Source organism: Polychytrium aggregatum, assembly GCF_025602895.1.
Source record: "Polychytrium aggregatum strain JEL109 chromosome Unknown BJ171scaffold_36, whole genome shotgun sequence".
Lineage (NCBI taxonomy): Eukaryota > Fungi > Chytridiomycota > Chytridiomycetes > Polychytriales > Polychytrium > Polychytrium aggregatum.
The window spans coordinates 365,683-380,822 of record NW_026516238.1 but is presented as its reverse complement, the minus strand read 5'-3'; the positions used below and the strand labels follow the sequence as shown (position 1 = coordinate 380,822).

The window sequence follows — 15,140 nt, the reverse complement described above, 5'->3', positions numbered from 1 at the left end:
GTTGTTCTCTCGCTCGCTCACTCCCTCTTTCTCGCCCGTCTGATTGTGCCCGACCTCACCAAGGATCATCGCCGCGGCCGTCCTGTTCCTCCTCTGACCGACAGCCTCGCCTCCCAGCCTTCTTCTCTCGCGCATTTCCTGGCCTCGGCACCTCTGCACCACCACCGACGGCCATGGCAGACATTGCCCTTATCCTGACCTCGGTCATATTTGCACTCCTCGTCCTCGTGGGGGCCTTCTACTTCCTGGTCTACTTCCAGCACCCCGAGGACAAATGGACAGCCTGGTTTCCAAAAGTCGTCGTGGTAAATGTCTGTTGCAAGGGAGCAGCACCGCCGATTCGGGCAATCTAGCGCTTTGGTGCTCTGCCCGAACACTTTAGGCTCGGTATTCCGTGGGTCGGACCGGGCTTCGCTGCCTCCGCGCAGACCCAATCTCCGGTCGTGGTAGAATCGTCGCCGGTCGTGGGAATCGTGTCGACGCGCATCAGCCACAACCACAGGCCATCCAGAATCGATTCAGCAGCGGCAATATGAGCGAGCCGGACATGGAGCTTTCGCAACCGCCAGCCTCGGACGCGACTGTGCCATTCTCGACATATTGTGCTGGTCAAATCGAGCCAGATCTTTGACCTCCTTTTGTTGTGGTTGGCGATGGCTCGTGGCGCTTGAATCGGCCGATCGATCTCAACAGTCGGATTCGATTCCCAAGCGATCAGGGCCTTGGGCTACCGAGCATCACCACTCAGCCCGTCCGCTTGAACTAACCGGTGGGCTCGATTTCCCCCAATGCCGCACCGCCACTTCCACTTCCACTATCGCCAGATTCTCGGGATATCGCTCTCGGCCTACAACCTGTTTCTGCTGCCATTCGATGTCGGGAACCAAAGCGGCGAGTTCACAACCACAGGAATCCCCATGGGCCCGATTGCGAGCGGATTCTACATCACTTCGGTGGCGATCGTGCTCGTCGCCGTGCCGTTCACGGTCTACTTTTATGAAGGAGTCGATGACAGTGACGAGTCGGATGAAAAAAGGTGTGCATTTCCGTCTGCAGAGACCCTCGTGCCGGTCCAGTCACTCACGGCGGACTTGCAGGTGTGATGCTGGTCGCGAAGCACCTAGATGAGCCCGTCGCGACGTGGGCATATCTCGTTGCAGTGCAGCTGAATGTCGCTCGCACCACTGAGATTTGTAGAACGATAGCCAAAGGGACGGATGTATGCTATTGATCGTATGTGCAGATGACCGACACTTTAGGTGGCCATGCCGTCACCGGCCCGCTCTGTGGCTTCGGGCTGATTCCCTGCGCAAAACTGTCGCTCATGCTCGGCTTCGTCTCCTCTGTGATTGGGCTCCGTACTGATGCGCATGTTGCTCCGCTCCATGCTTCCAGCTCCTCCAACTCTCAGCTCGGCTATGCCCTCAAATGGCTCCTCCCGACGCTGATCTTCATCGCGGCCATCATATTTGTCATGTACTGGTTCATTCCCGGCATCGCCGATGTTCCGGCCGTGCGAGTTACGGGCACACTTACTCCGTTCGACACCACCGGCCAGATCCCAGGCTCGGTCCCGGACTACATGAGGAATCTCTGCACGGCCACGACGGTACGACGCAGATCCGATGCATATTGTATGTCTGCATATGCGGCCCCCCATCTCCCTGCGGGAGCACCTCGACAGCTTCCATGATTCGCTGGTGTTCGCTCACAAACCTCCCCGATGCTTGCGCTTGACGATCGCGCCCATCCAGTGCATTTCCCAGCCCGGGGTGTACCACGCCGGCATCTCTCCCTTTGTCTACATCGTGGCGGTGGTGTCGCTTGTGGGATGGATCATCTTTTCGATCTTTGGAGGAGTCGGCATCGTCTCCTTCCCATTTGACCTGATCATGGGCTGGGTCTATCGCCCCAAGCACATCAGTGCCACAGAGTAAGCCTTAGAGAACCGATGCAATGCCTGCACGAGAGGCGGAGCCGGGTGGGAAATGTGTGGATCGGCTGACCTGCTCCGGGGAGGCTCACCTCCCTCGCCCATTTCCAGATACGCCGAGCGCAAGAAAATGATTGGTGAGCAGTCGCAGATCCTCATGGAGGCCGGAAAGACGCTCCAGGAAGAGCTCAAGGAGGCCTCGCGCAATGGCAAATCGAACCGCATGATGCGCCGTCTCAGACTCAAGGAAAACGAGTTCCGCAAGGATGTTCTCATCCTCGAGTACCACTACCGACGGCTCGAGGATTGCTACAAGCGACAAGGCGGTAATCTGCTGCTTCAGATCCTGAAGCTGGTCGCTGGCTTGATCAGGTAAGCAGATGTGCTGGGCGCGGTCAAACAGTAATCCGAATCACGAATGCTTGCAAGAGGGCAACCGGGCTCGAAGCAAGCGGTGCTTGGTCGGGACTTTTGCCTCGCAATAACAGAATGCCTCTCGGCCGACCTCGACCGTGCGACATCCAAAACGCTCAAAGCATCGTCCTCTCGGTCGTGTGGATCATTCAAGTGTCGATCTACCAGCTTCCAAAGATCCTCGGCACCCTGCCGATCTCAGCGTTCCTGAACGACTTTCTCGAGAACGTGTCGCCCATCCCATTTATCGGCACAAGCTTCTATGCCGTCTTTGCATTCTACATCCTGGTGTGTGTCATCAAGGGCGTCGAGAAGCTTGGCATGCGAATCCTCATCATCTCCATACATCCACTGCGGTATGTGTCCAGCAGAGTGTGGGCAGTAAAGGGCCAGCGGCTGTTGGCACGAACGGCATTCCAGCTCGCTGGAGGAGCGGTCGGTGCGTTCTGTTCCAGCCCTCTTGGCTGACAGCCCCAATCGCGGGCCATCCGTATTTGCCGTGCAGCTTTGGCGAGACCATGATGAACTCGCTGGTCTTCAACACGGGCATCGTGCTGCTCTGCTCGCTCTCGGTCGCTCAGTTTTGCTCCCAGAACTTTGACAAGTACGGACGATACACGACGGTGTCAGGTGCGTTACAATTGCATTGCCATTGCATTGCGAATGCAGTGTCGCCAGGGCGGAGGTGGGGCGGCTCAAGGCCGAACGATGACTTGACGGCCAATCGCTGGATATTGACCGCTCTTGAACCCTCCTCCACAGCCGTCTTTGGATCTCAGCTCGCTTACTTTCGCGGAATCCACTATGGATACGACGCCTCGCCGTTCATCCTGCTGGGCTTTGTGGTCTTGACCTTCCTCTACACGCTGTACCGCCCCTACAAGAAGCAGCGAGAGAATGTTCTCGACTTCAAGTGGTAGCTTCTGTTGAGGATGCCGTTGCTGTGAGGAGGGGAACGAAGGGCGGGAGGGGCAACCTGGAGAAAAGTAGTGGCGGTGGTGCAGGAATCGGCCGAGCACTTTGCCCGGCAACCATGGATAGCTGCGTACCCATGTTGAAACGGGACACTTCAACACGCGGATGACTTGTGTGGATTGAATGGCGCAGATCGATCTGGCTGAATGATGTCGAATGGCGCTCGCGCTGTTGTGATGGACTCGGCCAATGCCATATCTGCGGGGCACACGACCCGAGACACCTGTGTGCACTCGGTGCAGCGTCGATTTACGGGCGATCCAATAAAAAACGGGACACCCGTGTTTTTGACCATTCATCGAATATTTTGTTACCCAATGTTATCGCGCGCTGGCCATGACCATTCGCCACACATCCGACTTTCGCACCGCCGCATTGCGATGCTACGCCCTCATCCATAGCCTGCGTAAGGTCGCCTCCATATTCAGTGTATCCAAGAGCACCATCCATCGATGGCACCGAGGATGCAAGCCAACCGAGTCACAGCTCGCAGATCCACTTTCTTCGAGCAGGCATGTCCAGTCATTCGCACCCTGATTGAACAGGACCCGTTCCAGACTGGTCCTGTGTTGCGATGCAAGCTCGAGTCCATCCTCCAGAGGAAAGTATCACTCTCACTCTGCCACACTGCCATCCAGCGAGCAGGTCTCTCACACAAGAGGGCAACACACCTCTACAAGTCCAAGCGACTGGATGAGCGAGTGGCACAGTTCAGGGACCAGGCCCGCTCCATCGACCCACGACGATTCGTTTTTGTCGATGAGACAGGGATCAGGAGATCCATTTTCCCTCTTTACGGATACTCGCCGAAGGGTGCTCCGCTTCGCCAGCGCAATCACATGAAACACAAGTCTGTCTCGGCTGCATTTGCCATCAACCACTCTGGTGTGCTGCATCGTATGTACATCCCCACATCATTCAAGACACACTCGATGGTCGAGTTCTTTGAGCGAGCGACCTTCCCAGACGACTCTGTGATTGTGATGGACAATGTGAGCATGCACAAGACAAGGGCTGTCCTGGACTGCATCGAGCGCCGAGGATGGTCAGTGATCTTCACCCCACCTGCCTCGCCCGACTTCAATCCCATCGAGAACTTCTTTGGGGTTGAGTCCCCACCGATTTGGGGTTTAGTCCCCCAATCACGCCGCCATTTTCACGCTCAAATCCCTGGCTTGAACCTCTCGGCGATTTTTGAACAGGGTCACTTCCCAACCAGCCCGCAAAGACGGGCTCCTGCTCTCGGGTATAAATGCCACACCTTCGTCCTGCTGCTTTCTTCCCTCATCTCGCCTTGATCTGATCATCGCGCTATTGTACGATAAAAAAAAGTCTCTGCTCTGACCAGTACCACTGGCAGGCATCCAGCATCCTCTGTCCCCATGCCTCCGAAGCGCAAGGGTACCGGTGATGGCCAGCCTCGGCCACCCAGGCCCAAGAAAGCCAAGTCACAGTCGGAGCCTGTCTCTGGTTCGTATTCTGACCCCACGCATGCTTGGTCGTCTGTTGCTCCGTCGCTCACCACCACTGCTTCTGCAGATCCAATGGATGTCGATCCCACCGAGCCTGGTCCATCTACTTCCTCGAGTACTGGCAAGCGATGTCGCCAGTGCGATGGCACCGATCATCAGCGAAGCAACACCAACAGGTGTCCCAAATACCGGCCCCTCAAGAGTTCTGTCGTCCCACTCGTGGATGGAAGGTCATCCGCTCCTCAGTTCAGCTGCTTCAAGCAGACGATGGATGGCTGTTGTCTCAATCCCGCTCTCCGCGACAAGATCCAGGCCACCGTCGAGGCCATGACCCAGATCCAGTTCGAGGCATCCAGGCTGCTCAACCTACATATCCTCCGGTGCATCGAGCAGGATATTCCCGTCCCCGTCATCTCCAAGGCCACCCCTGCATTCATCCGCCAATGCTTCAGGATCGTCCAGGCCGGTGCCCTCTCGACGGCCAGGGATACCAAGAAATACAACGAGCATCTGGTCGCTTCCTTTCGCGACTACCAGACCACTCGACACGCAGACCTGCCTCCGGCCCCTCGTCTGCCTGATGGTGCTCACAGTCAGCTTCTCACACTGGCTGTCAATGCCTATGCTACCAACTGCACCACCCACCTCGACCTGGCCTACTGGCGACTCCTTCGCCGCTTCTGCGCTGCCGTCTTCCCAGCCAACAAGCATAAGCACGAAGCCATCGAGGCCTGTCTCGAGCTCTTCGAGAAACCAGGGCAGACTCCACCCAAGGCCGATCTCGAGTTCCTCTATCCCGAGTTTGGCCACGTCCTGGACGAGTTTCGGTACAGCAACGACCAGGACCACTTCCGGGCCCTCCATCGCCTCTCACACCATGTGAGAATCCTCGCCCGAGACAAGATGGTCGACGATGTCCACAAGTGGATCGACTGTGACATGCCCGCCCTCCGAGTCACAGAGCTGCAGCGCCAGGCCAAGCTGGACGAGCTCACCACCCAAGGCATTCCCTCCGACGACAAGAGGTTCACCAAGGCCAAGTCTGAGCTCGGCACCACCAAGGCCAAGATCAACAAGCTGGCCGCCAGGATCAACTGGGCACTCAAGCAGCTCGCTCTGGACACTCCTCCGGCCGTGTGCACGATAGTTCCTCTCTGTACTGCGAAGGCCAAGTATGTCAAGATCGACACCGTCACTCTCTGGGAGCTCCTTGGTCCAAAGAAACGCCTTGGCCTCACCTGGGACATGCTCAAGGAAGAAGGTGAGGACGGTGTCAACAACCAGGATCGTCTCTGGCGCAGTTGCTTCAAGCTGCGTAGTTCCCTCTTCCAAGAGCGGGACGTGAACAAGAAGCTGTTCAACTACGAGATCAGCACCGATGGCATTGGATGCACCATCGGTCTCGTCAAGTTTCTGCCTCGAACCGATCACACCGAGACTTCCGAGCCTCCTCCGACTGCCGAGTAGCGCATCCAGGCCCACATCGGCGACCCAGACCCCGGTGGCACCACTTGGATTGGCATCGATCCTGGAGTCGGCTCCATCTTCACGGCGGTCATCCAAGCACCGGGCCACCAAGACGAGGTGGTCTCATTCTCCAATGGCCACTACCAGCACATGTGTGGCCATACGTCCAACACCAAGTGGCACAATACCATGAAGTATCGACTCAGCATCGAGACCTGGATGTCGACCACCCCCTCGCCCAAGGTGTCGTCCTCGGAGGCTTTCAAGGTCCATCTCACCCATGTCCTGCGACCGGAGCTGCGAGTGCAGCTCGACTTCCACCTTGGCAAGAAGGCCCGTCACCATCGCTTCACGGGCCACAAGAGGCGCCAAGTGGCCGTTGACAAGATGTGCAAGGCCGTCCTGAAGCACGCCCCGATACGGACCGATGTGGTGATCGCCTTTGGCAATGCATCATGGCGACAGGGCAAGGGCTATGCATCCAGCCCTCGGAGGCAGCGGTTCGCTCGGTACTTTGAGCAATTCGAGCACCACCGACGCCGTCCCACTCACCCTCACGGAAGCGTCAAGGTGGCCTCGACGAACGAGTTCAACACCTCGCAAGTGTGCTCCAAGTGCCTGGAGCCAGTTCGGTTGGAAGGACTCGATGCGCCCAGTGTTGCGAATTCCCACTTTGTCAGGAGCTGCAAGAATCCCAGCTGCCGGACAGTGTGGAATCGCGACGTCAATGCGGCGCGCAACATGATCACAGTATGCAAGTCGATTGTGGAGATCGGAGAGCGACCGGCGGTCTTCACTCGGAGGCTGCCAAAGTGATCTGTTTTATTTCTTGTGGCTTTGCTTGACGCAAGCACAGCACATACTACATGTTCATGGAAACGGCTATGTTGTCCCGTTTTTTTCTGAATAAAGTGTAGATGTGGACATCCAATTGTCATCCAATCGACGCTGCCTTGGATGGAACGCTGCCTTGGATGGAACATCCCTCCGCGCCGGCCAATCGCAGCAGCCGGCCCCGCCGCCAATCGCAGCGCGCCCGAGCGACCCACGTTCGGCTCCTTGCCCCTGTGCCCTTGGGCCGCGCGTGCAACAGACCAAGGGGGCAACAGACCGCGCGGCCATGCACGCAGGCCCATCACAGCCGGCAATCCTGGTTGTGCCTTTGGCAGCGAGGCATGCCCAGTCCCGCTGTGGGTGCACCAGCGTCGCTGCTGGATCGCTGTTCTGGTATCCTTTGTCGGCCCCCACATGCCGCGGCCAGAGCCAACGAGGATGATCCCCAGAATAGCCTGGACGCACGCCCAGAATCGCAAAGCGACCAGCCCCAACCAGCGAGAAAAAGTCAGCGCCTCTGCGGCTGTTCAGGAGTCTCCAGGATAGCGATTTCATTTGCCAGAGATTTTTTTTTTCCCAGTTTGCGCCAGAAGATATATTCGCTCAGCCGACTCGGCTCTGTCGCTGATCTTTCATTCCCGCCAGCAATCCAAGGCTTTCGTCTCTTGCATCCGAGCACTTCAAGCCATCCGCCAGCCCGCTCTCTGCTCCGGCTCCCTCTTCCCAGTATCCCTCCCCCGCTGCCGTCACTGTCCTGTCCTGCCTTGGCGCTCTCATCTGGACCCACACGACCCCCGCCCACATCCAAGCCCGCACTTCCTTGCATCCAACCATGACCACAACTGCCTCGACCCGCAACACACAGCTCGATTCCCACTCGGCGCTGCCGGCCCCGCAGCCAGCGCCTCTCAAGAGCTCCGACCACTATCTCGGCTCCGATGCTACTGGAGAGTCCCACCAGCTTCTGGACACTGGTATGGACCTGGGATGGTGTTTTTGTGGCAAGCAGACTCGTCAGGTGAGCAGCCACAGCATTTGATGCATTGACAGTGGTGCTGGAGTACTTGGGCGATGAAGATTTGCACCGAGGTCTGGATGGAGAAGAGATGGTCCTCTCCCACAAATGCAGCGATGGCATCGATCAAAGCCGGAATGCTGGGTGTGATGCCTGGTGGCCAGATGCGATGCCGGACTGCAGGATGCTCTGTCGGCTCTTGAGGGCCAAGTACATCTCCCCCCCCGGCTCACAGACAAGACCGTCGCTGTGGCTTGACATCGACACCCCATATCGGCTTGACATCGACGCCCCATACCGGCTAACACTCGCACCGCCATCGTCTGCAGAACCAGCTCTACTGCTCCAAGCAGTGCCTGTATTCGGACCACGCCCGCTCGGCCCAGCTTACTCCTTCCTCGTACCTCAAGCTGTCGCCGAGATTGTCGCCGATGATGTCGCCCAAGCTGGCGCTGTCGCCTCGCACTCCCCGTGCCGATTCGGCTGCTGTCGACGCCGGCGCCGGCAAGACTCCCTCGGCCCCTATGGCCGAGTTCATGCTGCCAGAGTCGCACTTTAACGAGAAGCTGTGAGCCGGCTGCCAAAGCCCAGCCGTCCTGGCCATATCGCATGTGGGGCCATGCTGTCTAATAGGCCATGCTGTCCAAAAGGACCGTGCTGGCCCCAAGCCCATCTATCGCCAGGACACAAGCGACATGGCCAGAGAGCTCCAGCAACCTAGCCCTTTGGAGATCCTCCTCCTCCATCTGGCAACTGCTGTCCAAGCTCGCAACGACCTTTCAGGCCACACTCGTCCCTCTCCGCTCATTCCCAATTTCAACATCCCACTTGTCCCTGTGCTATTTTCGCTATTGTAATCATATCCTGACCCCACTCACTCACCCACCCATCCATCCCACCTTGTAATCCGCGTCCTAATGTCGTCGCACTCTCTGTATATTCGATCAATACAGCTGCTCTGGAAATGACAGAGGGTACCTCTGTCATTCCAGGGGGATCCGTCGCTGTCAATGGGCAGAGAAGGGAGGCAGAGCAGCAAAAGGGAGCGACAGAGCAGCAGCAGGGCACTTTCGATATTCGAGAGCCGAAACCTGGATCGAAGCTGATCCAGCGCGCGGCGGACGGCAACCACAACCAAGACACCTTCGCCGCGATCTGCCCTGCTTCCCTCGACGATATGAGCCTGGTCGAGGAAGACCTCACCCACGTCAGCTTCAAAGACCCAGCCTTCCTCGGAACGGTAGCGTAGAGCCCCAGGATCGCTATGGGCAGCATGGTGGCACTCGTTGGCTCGTTATCGCCAGCACCAGCCCACTGACCCGATCATTTGCTCCAACCACCGGATCCTCGCCCCCAAAATACCATCTCATCTCCAACCACTGACCCCGCTGGCAATCGGCACCTCAGCTTGGTCTGCACGAGCACAATGCCCTCGACTACTTTGCCCTGAGCCAGTTCTACGACAAAAAGTCCATCAACGAGGAGATTATCATGCAGTCTCGATTCAACCAGCTCCAGGCAAACCAACTCAACAGAAAGTAGGCGAAGCGACCCGTCCCTCTCTCTTTCTCTCTCCCACCCACTACCTTTCCTGTGCTGATCAACGCTTCCCTGCCATCGATCCACTAACGACCAAACACAAACACAAACTCAAACTCCCGCTGACTTCACCGTCTCTGCTTCGCAACTCCCTGCGTACAATGCCCCTCCCGCGGCGATGGATGTCTTGGATCTCAAGAGCCATGAAGGGTATCGAGTACGAGCTGGGATATTTCAGCTACCAGCCCAGTCTGTTTATCATCCGCAAGCTGTATCGAACGGACGAGAGAAACGGTGAGAGGCAACCTGGATTGGCGTGACCCACACCGTCTCTTCGTCTGAGAGCTGGATGAGATCGCCGGAACTATCGCCCAGAGCCCGAAAAAGGCGGCTTGGAGTCGCATCGCACCCTGTCTGAGCGTCGGCAGCGTCGGCAGTGTCGGCAACGTCGGCAGCGTCGGCACCAGCCCGACCATGTTACCAATGCTTCATGCAACCGCCCTTTCGATGCCACAGCTGCACTCATCGGTCTCTACTACATCATCGAGGGAACAATCTACCAAGCGCCGGACCTCGCCACGCTGCTTTCCAACCACATGGTATGTATGGCCCCCCCCCTTTTCACTCGGCCGGTGCATGTGTGTCGTTTCGGAGACCTATCTGTTGCTGCCCCCTCAACTAATATGCATTTGCTCGACCATCAAACGACCATCAAACGACCATCAAACGACCATCAAATGACCATCAAACGGCCATGACAGATCACGTCGCTGCACCACGTCCAGAAAGCATTTGACGAAGCCGTGACCTCGGTTCGGTACCACCCGTCGCATGGGTACATGTGGTCGATCGACGAAGAGGCGATAGTAAAGTCTGTGGCCAAGTCCAAGGAAGAGGCAGAGGCCTCCCAGGATCCGGCCGGGACGGCGGTGGCATCGTCGGTCCACCAGCGGCTCCAAGCAATCGAGTTTGTCAACAGCGTCGATGCCATGGTCGACCAAGTCGAGTCCATCTTTGAAAATTTGAAGCAGGACGATGCGTCGCAGCAGGGGCAGACCCACTGGGAGGCAGATCTGGACGAGCTCAAGGCACGAGTGCAGGCCCGGCATGAGGTACGCATCGCCGCTCTCTTGGCGGCCCCGAATTCTCTCCAGTCGTTTACCCACCGAGTCGGTGACGAGCAGCCGGAAGAGTGATCTGACCACTTCCTCGTTGGGGCGACTTTGTCAACCACATGGCTGGCACCAGGCGCAGATGGCCGCTGCTTCATCAGGCCGCATTAAAGGTTCGTTGTCGACAGCAGTGTCCTGGCATGCCGGTGCCCCGATGATATCGGCGAGCCCTCCGTGCTGACAGATCCACTAAACCGGACATGCCTTTCCAGCCGACAGCGAGATCCGGATCAAGCGCAAGAAAAAGTCCATGTCCGAGTCGTTCCGGGTCACCGGCCCGGCCTCGCCTTTGCCGGGATCGGTCCTGGGTGGTCTTTCCAAGAAGAAAAGGCTGTGACGATCTCGTCCTCGATCGTGGTGCTCGATTGTGGTGCCTGCCGTAAGACCTATACCTGCAGCACTCTCCTGGATCACGGACGAGTCCAAGACTACAACGGCGTGGTGCATACATCCAAGCAGCAGTAATCAGTGGCGCAACATTGATCCACCCCGATCGCCGCTGCTGTTGCCATCGGTCCCAGCGGTGCGGTCTCCGCACGCAGATCGGCCATTGCTTATGAAGATCGACCCGGGCTCTGGATACGGTGCGATTTCGACTACATATTGCACACTGTAGAGCAAGATGAACGCGGAACCGGCGGCATCCTTGAATGTATCGGCGATGTGGGCGGTACAGATGTATCCAAGGCAGGGCCGATAGCCATTGTCACCAACAATATGGGTGTATTTAAGCAGGGTGAGATCGTTGGCCAAAGAGTCGAATAAAGCTTTTCATTTTGCACAAAGGAGAGGGAGAGAGAGGCGAGATCATGGTTGATTGGAGAGTGGTAGGGAGGTAGGGAGCCATATACAGAAAGGAGGGTGGGCAAGAGCAGGGCAATGCAAGATATCATATCACCAAGCTCGCGGAAGGCTGGCTTGTGGGTGAGGAACTGCAGAACAGCAGAGGAACCCCCAGAATAGCCACAGCGGAGCCGCAGAACAGCCGCGGAATGTCTTACTGCTGGACATTGACCAGGGTGTCCAGGTTGGTGCTCTCCTCGATGGGAGGGAGCTCGGAGCAGCACAGGAAGCACTTGGTGGCAAAGATGGGCACCTCCTTCAAGCAGTAAGGGCACTCTCGCTCGGTGGGCACGCCGTGCTCGTCGACCTTCTTCTTCTGGCTCTCGATGATGCGGGTGAAGGTTCGGATGATCACAAACAGGACCAGCGAAATCAGAATGAAGTTGATGACGGTCTGGATGAAGGCACCGACATCAAGCGTGACGGCACCACCTGCAGATATGGATTAAAGCACGGAGAGGGAGGGCAGCAATGGCGGACGAAGGGGATCGGACACGGTGGATCAGTAGATGGCAAACAGCGGCTCGGTCGAGACCCAGGAAGCCATTGCAACCACAGGCGACATTTGCAGGCCGTGCCGGCCCGATTGACTTACAAGCCTGCGCCTGCTGCGGGGTCTGGATGCTATGCCAGTTGTCCGCGGGGCAGATCTTTTCGTTGGGCTCGCGAAGATACAAAAAGTAGTTCTTGAGCTGGACGCCGACAATCAGCGACAGGATGGGCGAGATCAGGTCGTTGACGAACGAGGTGACGATGGCGCTGAAGGCGCCGCCAACGACGACACCGACGGCCAGGTCGACGACATTGCCGCGGCTGATGAACTTTTTAAAGTCCTCGAAGAAGGACTTTGTCGCCCGGACGGCGGGCTGGGCGGCCGAGCTGAATCGGGCGCGGCGGGCCAGGTTGAGCAGATGCCGGTTGCGCTGGCGGAGCGAGTCGTCTTGCTGGGAGGACATTGCGGGAGGGGAGATGGTGCGTGGATGCGGGTGGGAAGCCCAAGCGGAGAGATGAAGAGCCAAGCCGGAAGACTAGCAGCCAAGCCGGCTGAGGCCAGCGGGGGGAAGGTTGTCAATACCACCCAGCCCGGCCGGTGGGGGTGCCAGGACGGGGCGCCGGAGCAGCAGACCTCAGCCTGACCAGTCCTGCGCTCGACGACATGCACGCCACCGACATGGCATGGGGAGTTTGGGCATGGACATCGCGGTGGGGACGCATGGGCCGGGTCCGTCGCGGCGGCCGTGGTGGTGGCAGTCGATAGCCGAGGCCGAAGTGATTACGGCAGTTGTTACAGCACGCCTTGCTCATGAGAGCGGTGCAAAGATGTCTCGTTTCAAAGACCGATTCGCCACAAGCAACCCAAGGCTGATCACTCCGAGGAGAGTTCACGGCGATGTTCCGATGCAGCGATACGATGGGGTGTCCCGTTTGCCGTCGTTGCATTCTCTGCTTTGTCCAAGGCGATGTCTGGACTACCACACCACCGTCGTCGACGCTTCGATCGTCTCGCGGAAATGATCGGCCGGCAGTTCCATCGAATGGACGAAACCATCCGTGTTGCTGCTTTCGCATCTGCGCTCGCCTCCACACTCGCATCTGCAAGTTCGGCCGTGGAATGCGGTGGTGCCCGGCGGGCTGGGTTGGTTCGGCTGCCATCGCCGTAGCCGCCGGTAGACTCCATCGCCATCACCCTCATATCCGCTTCGGCGCACCTGGTCCTGCCCAATGCCGTCGCCATCGTCGTCGCTGCCGTCGTCGGTCGTCGTTGCGGCACTGACGATCGTCGTCCTCGCCGCAACAGCCCTCGCTGGCTCGCCGGTCTATACCGCCAGCAACTCCACCATCGACCCAACCTGCTTCAACCTCCTGCAGTCCGGCAATGTCCAAGTCCTCGACCAACTCTGCGGACTGACTCTGACCCAGTGCTCGCAGCAGTGCGGCCCGATGGGCACTCTGCGCTCATACTGTATCCCGTCGACCCTGGCCTGGGACTGTGCCTGCAAGAACACAAGCATCGCAGTCCAGGTCCATCTCTTTGCCGTCCAGACAGCCGAATGCCAGGGCGAGCAAGAGATCTGCTTCCAGAACTGCAATCCCACGTATCTCAATCTCACCGGTCTGGGGCCAGCCGGACTGCCTTCGCCCAGTCTGCTTCCCTCGCCAGCTGCTCTGCCTGTGGCGAACACCTCGGCTCCCTCGGCGACCACATCTCCATCGCCGCCGACACTGACTTTGTGCCAGCTGAGCTGCAACACCTCCTATGCCTGCGGCACTGCGAATGCCAGCGAAGAGCGGTCCTGGCAGGTCAACACCAACGTCTCGTTTTTTGGTCGACGACTGTGCTGGGGCGGCGGCGGCCAGATCGTCACCAACACCACCTGGTGGTCCAACAGCACCGGCATCGCCTTCAGTAGCTCGCCTCCTTCCCGCGGTTCAAGCATGGGTCTCTGGGGGCTCCTGGCTATTCCACTACTGCTGGTATCTCTCGGGTTCTGGTCCTGAGGCATATTGGTGAGGGTCTGGCTCGCTCCTGCCATCGATGGTAGCCCACGGAGTTCCCACGCGACCAACTGGAATCCTGTTATCCCTGCAGTCCGCACCAACATGCGCGGATGCAGATTCAATATATTCGCCGACATTAAAGTGCTGAGTATAGAACTCTCGCACCGAGACCGGCGAGACCAGGAGACTCCGCCCCGCTGTGCGATCCATTGCGCCGAGATTCATCGGTCTTTTGTTGCCCTGGCTTCATCTCCATCCAATCCGCACTACACCGCATGCACACCCCACTCTGTCGCCCGGGCCAGATACTTCTGGCAGAGTGGGGCCTCTGTCTGCGACGCCCAATCACAATCTCCCGTTGTTCGCCAGGCCAGCATCCATTATGCCTCCCTTTGACCTGTGAGAATCGTACGCACACACAAAACCCATTGGTCTGCTTCCATTATGAGCAGGCCCATGGATCAGCATGCCGATTGTTTGCTCCAATAGAATGCTGCCTCCAGACAACAGTGTAGCTGCGGATTCCTGGCTGCCTGGGTGCTGAGATTGTCGGCTACCCATAAATCAGACGGTTCCTGCCCTCCGCTAGTCTTGGACTCTCGAGATCGCTCCTCATCTGCAGCTCTCTCGTCAGCAGCTTGAGCCATTCTTTACTGGTCGCCGTCCAGAGCCGCCATCGAAGCGCCAATCCAAATCCACTGCATTTATCAAAAGTACATCCGCCAGAGTCAGGATCGCACGGTATGATATCTGCCCAGTGGCTGCCTTTGGTCGGCGCGATGCTGTCGGGAGCATTGCAAGGATGGCAAGGCTGGTGCCCGTCGAGATCCAGGTTCAAGCGTCTGAGCAATGCAAGAATCTGGTACACTTCATACTCGCCGAGTACCACTTGCATTGCTCGTATCATCTGTATCGTTCACACTGCTCACGTTATGCATATCTCATGTCTCGACCAACATTCGCCGATGGGGGGCCAT

At 58.0% G+C, this 15,140-nt stretch overlaps 5 protein-coding genes across 5 annotated transcripts; 3 read left to right on the top strand and 2 right to left on the bottom strand.

The window, feature by feature from the left end:
• Window positions 1–26: 26 nt before the first annotated feature.
• On the top strand, window positions 27–3,352 carry BJ171DRAFT_516841 (uncharacterized protein). Its single transcript, XM_053112071.1, has 8 exons — window positions 27–305; window positions 825–1,036; window positions 1,396–1,609; window positions 1,755–1,933; window positions 2,045–2,305; window positions 2,470–2,703; window positions 2,853–2,977; window positions 3,110–3,352. The coding sequence occupies exons 1-8, from the start codon at window positions 174–176 to the stop codon at window positions 3,265–3,267; spliced, it is 1,515 nt and encodes a 504-aa protein (XP_052963973.1). The 5' UTR covers window positions 27–173; the 3' UTR covers window positions 3,268–3,352.
• Window positions 3,353–9,193: 5,841 nt separating this feature from the next.
• Window positions 9,194–11,539, top strand: BJ171DRAFT_516802 (MED6 mediator sub complex component-domain-containing protein). The gene is made up of 7 exons (XM_053112070.1): window positions 9,194–9,350; window positions 9,518–9,648; window positions 9,849–9,943; window positions 10,166–10,248; window positions 10,411–10,761; window positions 10,898–10,934; window positions 11,034–11,539. Exons 1-7 carry the CDS (start codon window positions 9,288–9,290, stop codon window positions 11,156–11,158), a joined length of 885 nt encoding a protein of 294 aa, XP_052963972.1. The 5' UTR covers window positions 9,194–9,287; the 3' UTR covers window positions 11,159–11,539.
• On the bottom strand, window positions 11,312–11,875 carry BJ171DRAFT_197201 (uncharacterized protein). The gene has a single exon (XM_053106237.1). The coding sequence runs from the start codon at window positions 11,712–11,714 to the stop codon at window positions 11,418–11,420; it is 297 nt and encodes a 98-aa protein (XP_052963971.1). The 5' UTR covers window positions 11,715–11,875; the 3' UTR covers window positions 11,312–11,417.
• Window positions 11,540–12,806, bottom strand: BJ171DRAFT_570134 (large conductance mechanosensitive channel protein). Its single transcript, XM_053113612.1, has 2 exons — window positions 12,260–12,806; window positions 11,540–12,096 (listed from the first exon to the last, which is right to left on the bottom strand). The coding sequence occupies exons 1-2, from the start codon at window positions 12,618–12,620 to the stop codon at window positions 11,819–11,821; spliced, it is 639 nt and encodes a 212-aa protein (XP_052963970.1). The 5' UTR covers window positions 12,621–12,806; the 3' UTR covers window positions 11,540–11,818.
• A 580-nt stretch (window positions 12,807–13,386) lies between these two features.
• On the top strand, window positions 13,387–14,163 carry BJ171DRAFT_477200 (uncharacterized protein; the record flags this gene model as incomplete). The annotated part of the gene is made up of 1 exon (XM_053108866.1): window positions 13,387–14,163. The coding sequence occupies one exon, from the start codon at window positions 13,387–13,389 to the stop codon at window positions 14,161–14,163; it is 777 nt and encodes a 258-aa protein (XP_052963969.1).
• Between the last annotated feature and the right edge of the window lie 977 nt (window positions 14,164–15,140).

Excerpts from the sequence above, each read along its gene's own strand:
- BJ171DRAFT_197201 (XM_053106237.1), bottom strand. The coding sequence starts at position 11,714 with ATGATATCTTGCATTGCCCTGCTCTTGCCCACCCTCCTTTCTGTATAT.
- BJ171DRAFT_516802 (XM_053112070.1), top strand. The coding sequence starts at position 9,288 with ATGAGCCTGGTCGAGGAAGACCTCACCCACGTCAGCTTCAAAGACCCA. Across the intron at positions 9,649-9,848 it reads GCAAACCAACTCAACAGAAA|AGCCATGAAGGGTATCGAGT; the intron begins GTAGGCGAAGCG and ends TTGGATCTCAAG. Across the intron at positions 10,249-10,410 it reads CGCTGCTTTCCAACCACATG|ATCACGTCGCTGCACCACGT; the intron begins GTATGTATGGCC and ends CGGCCATGACAG.
- BJ171DRAFT_570134 (XM_053113612.1), bottom strand. The coding sequence starts at position 12,620 with ATGTCCTCCCAGCAAGACGACTCGCTCCGCCAGCGCAACCGGCATCTG. Across the intron at positions 12,097-12,259 it reads CCCGCAGCAGGCGCAGGCTT|GTGGTGCCGTCACGCTTGAT; the intron begins GTAAGTCAATCG and ends CCATATCTGCAG.
- BJ171DRAFT_516841 (XM_053112071.1), top strand. The coding sequence starts at position 174 with ATGGCAGACATTGCCCTTATCCTGACCTCGGTCATATTTGCACTCCTC. Across the intron at positions 2,306-2,469 it reads CTGGTCGCTGGCTTGATCAG|CATCGTCCTCTCGGTCGTGT; the intron begins GTAAGCAGATGT and ends AAACGCTCAAAG. Across the intron at positions 2,704-2,852 it reads ATCTCCATACATCCACTGCG|CTTTGGCGAGACCATGATGA; the intron begins GTATGTGTCCAG and ends TTTGCCGTGCAG.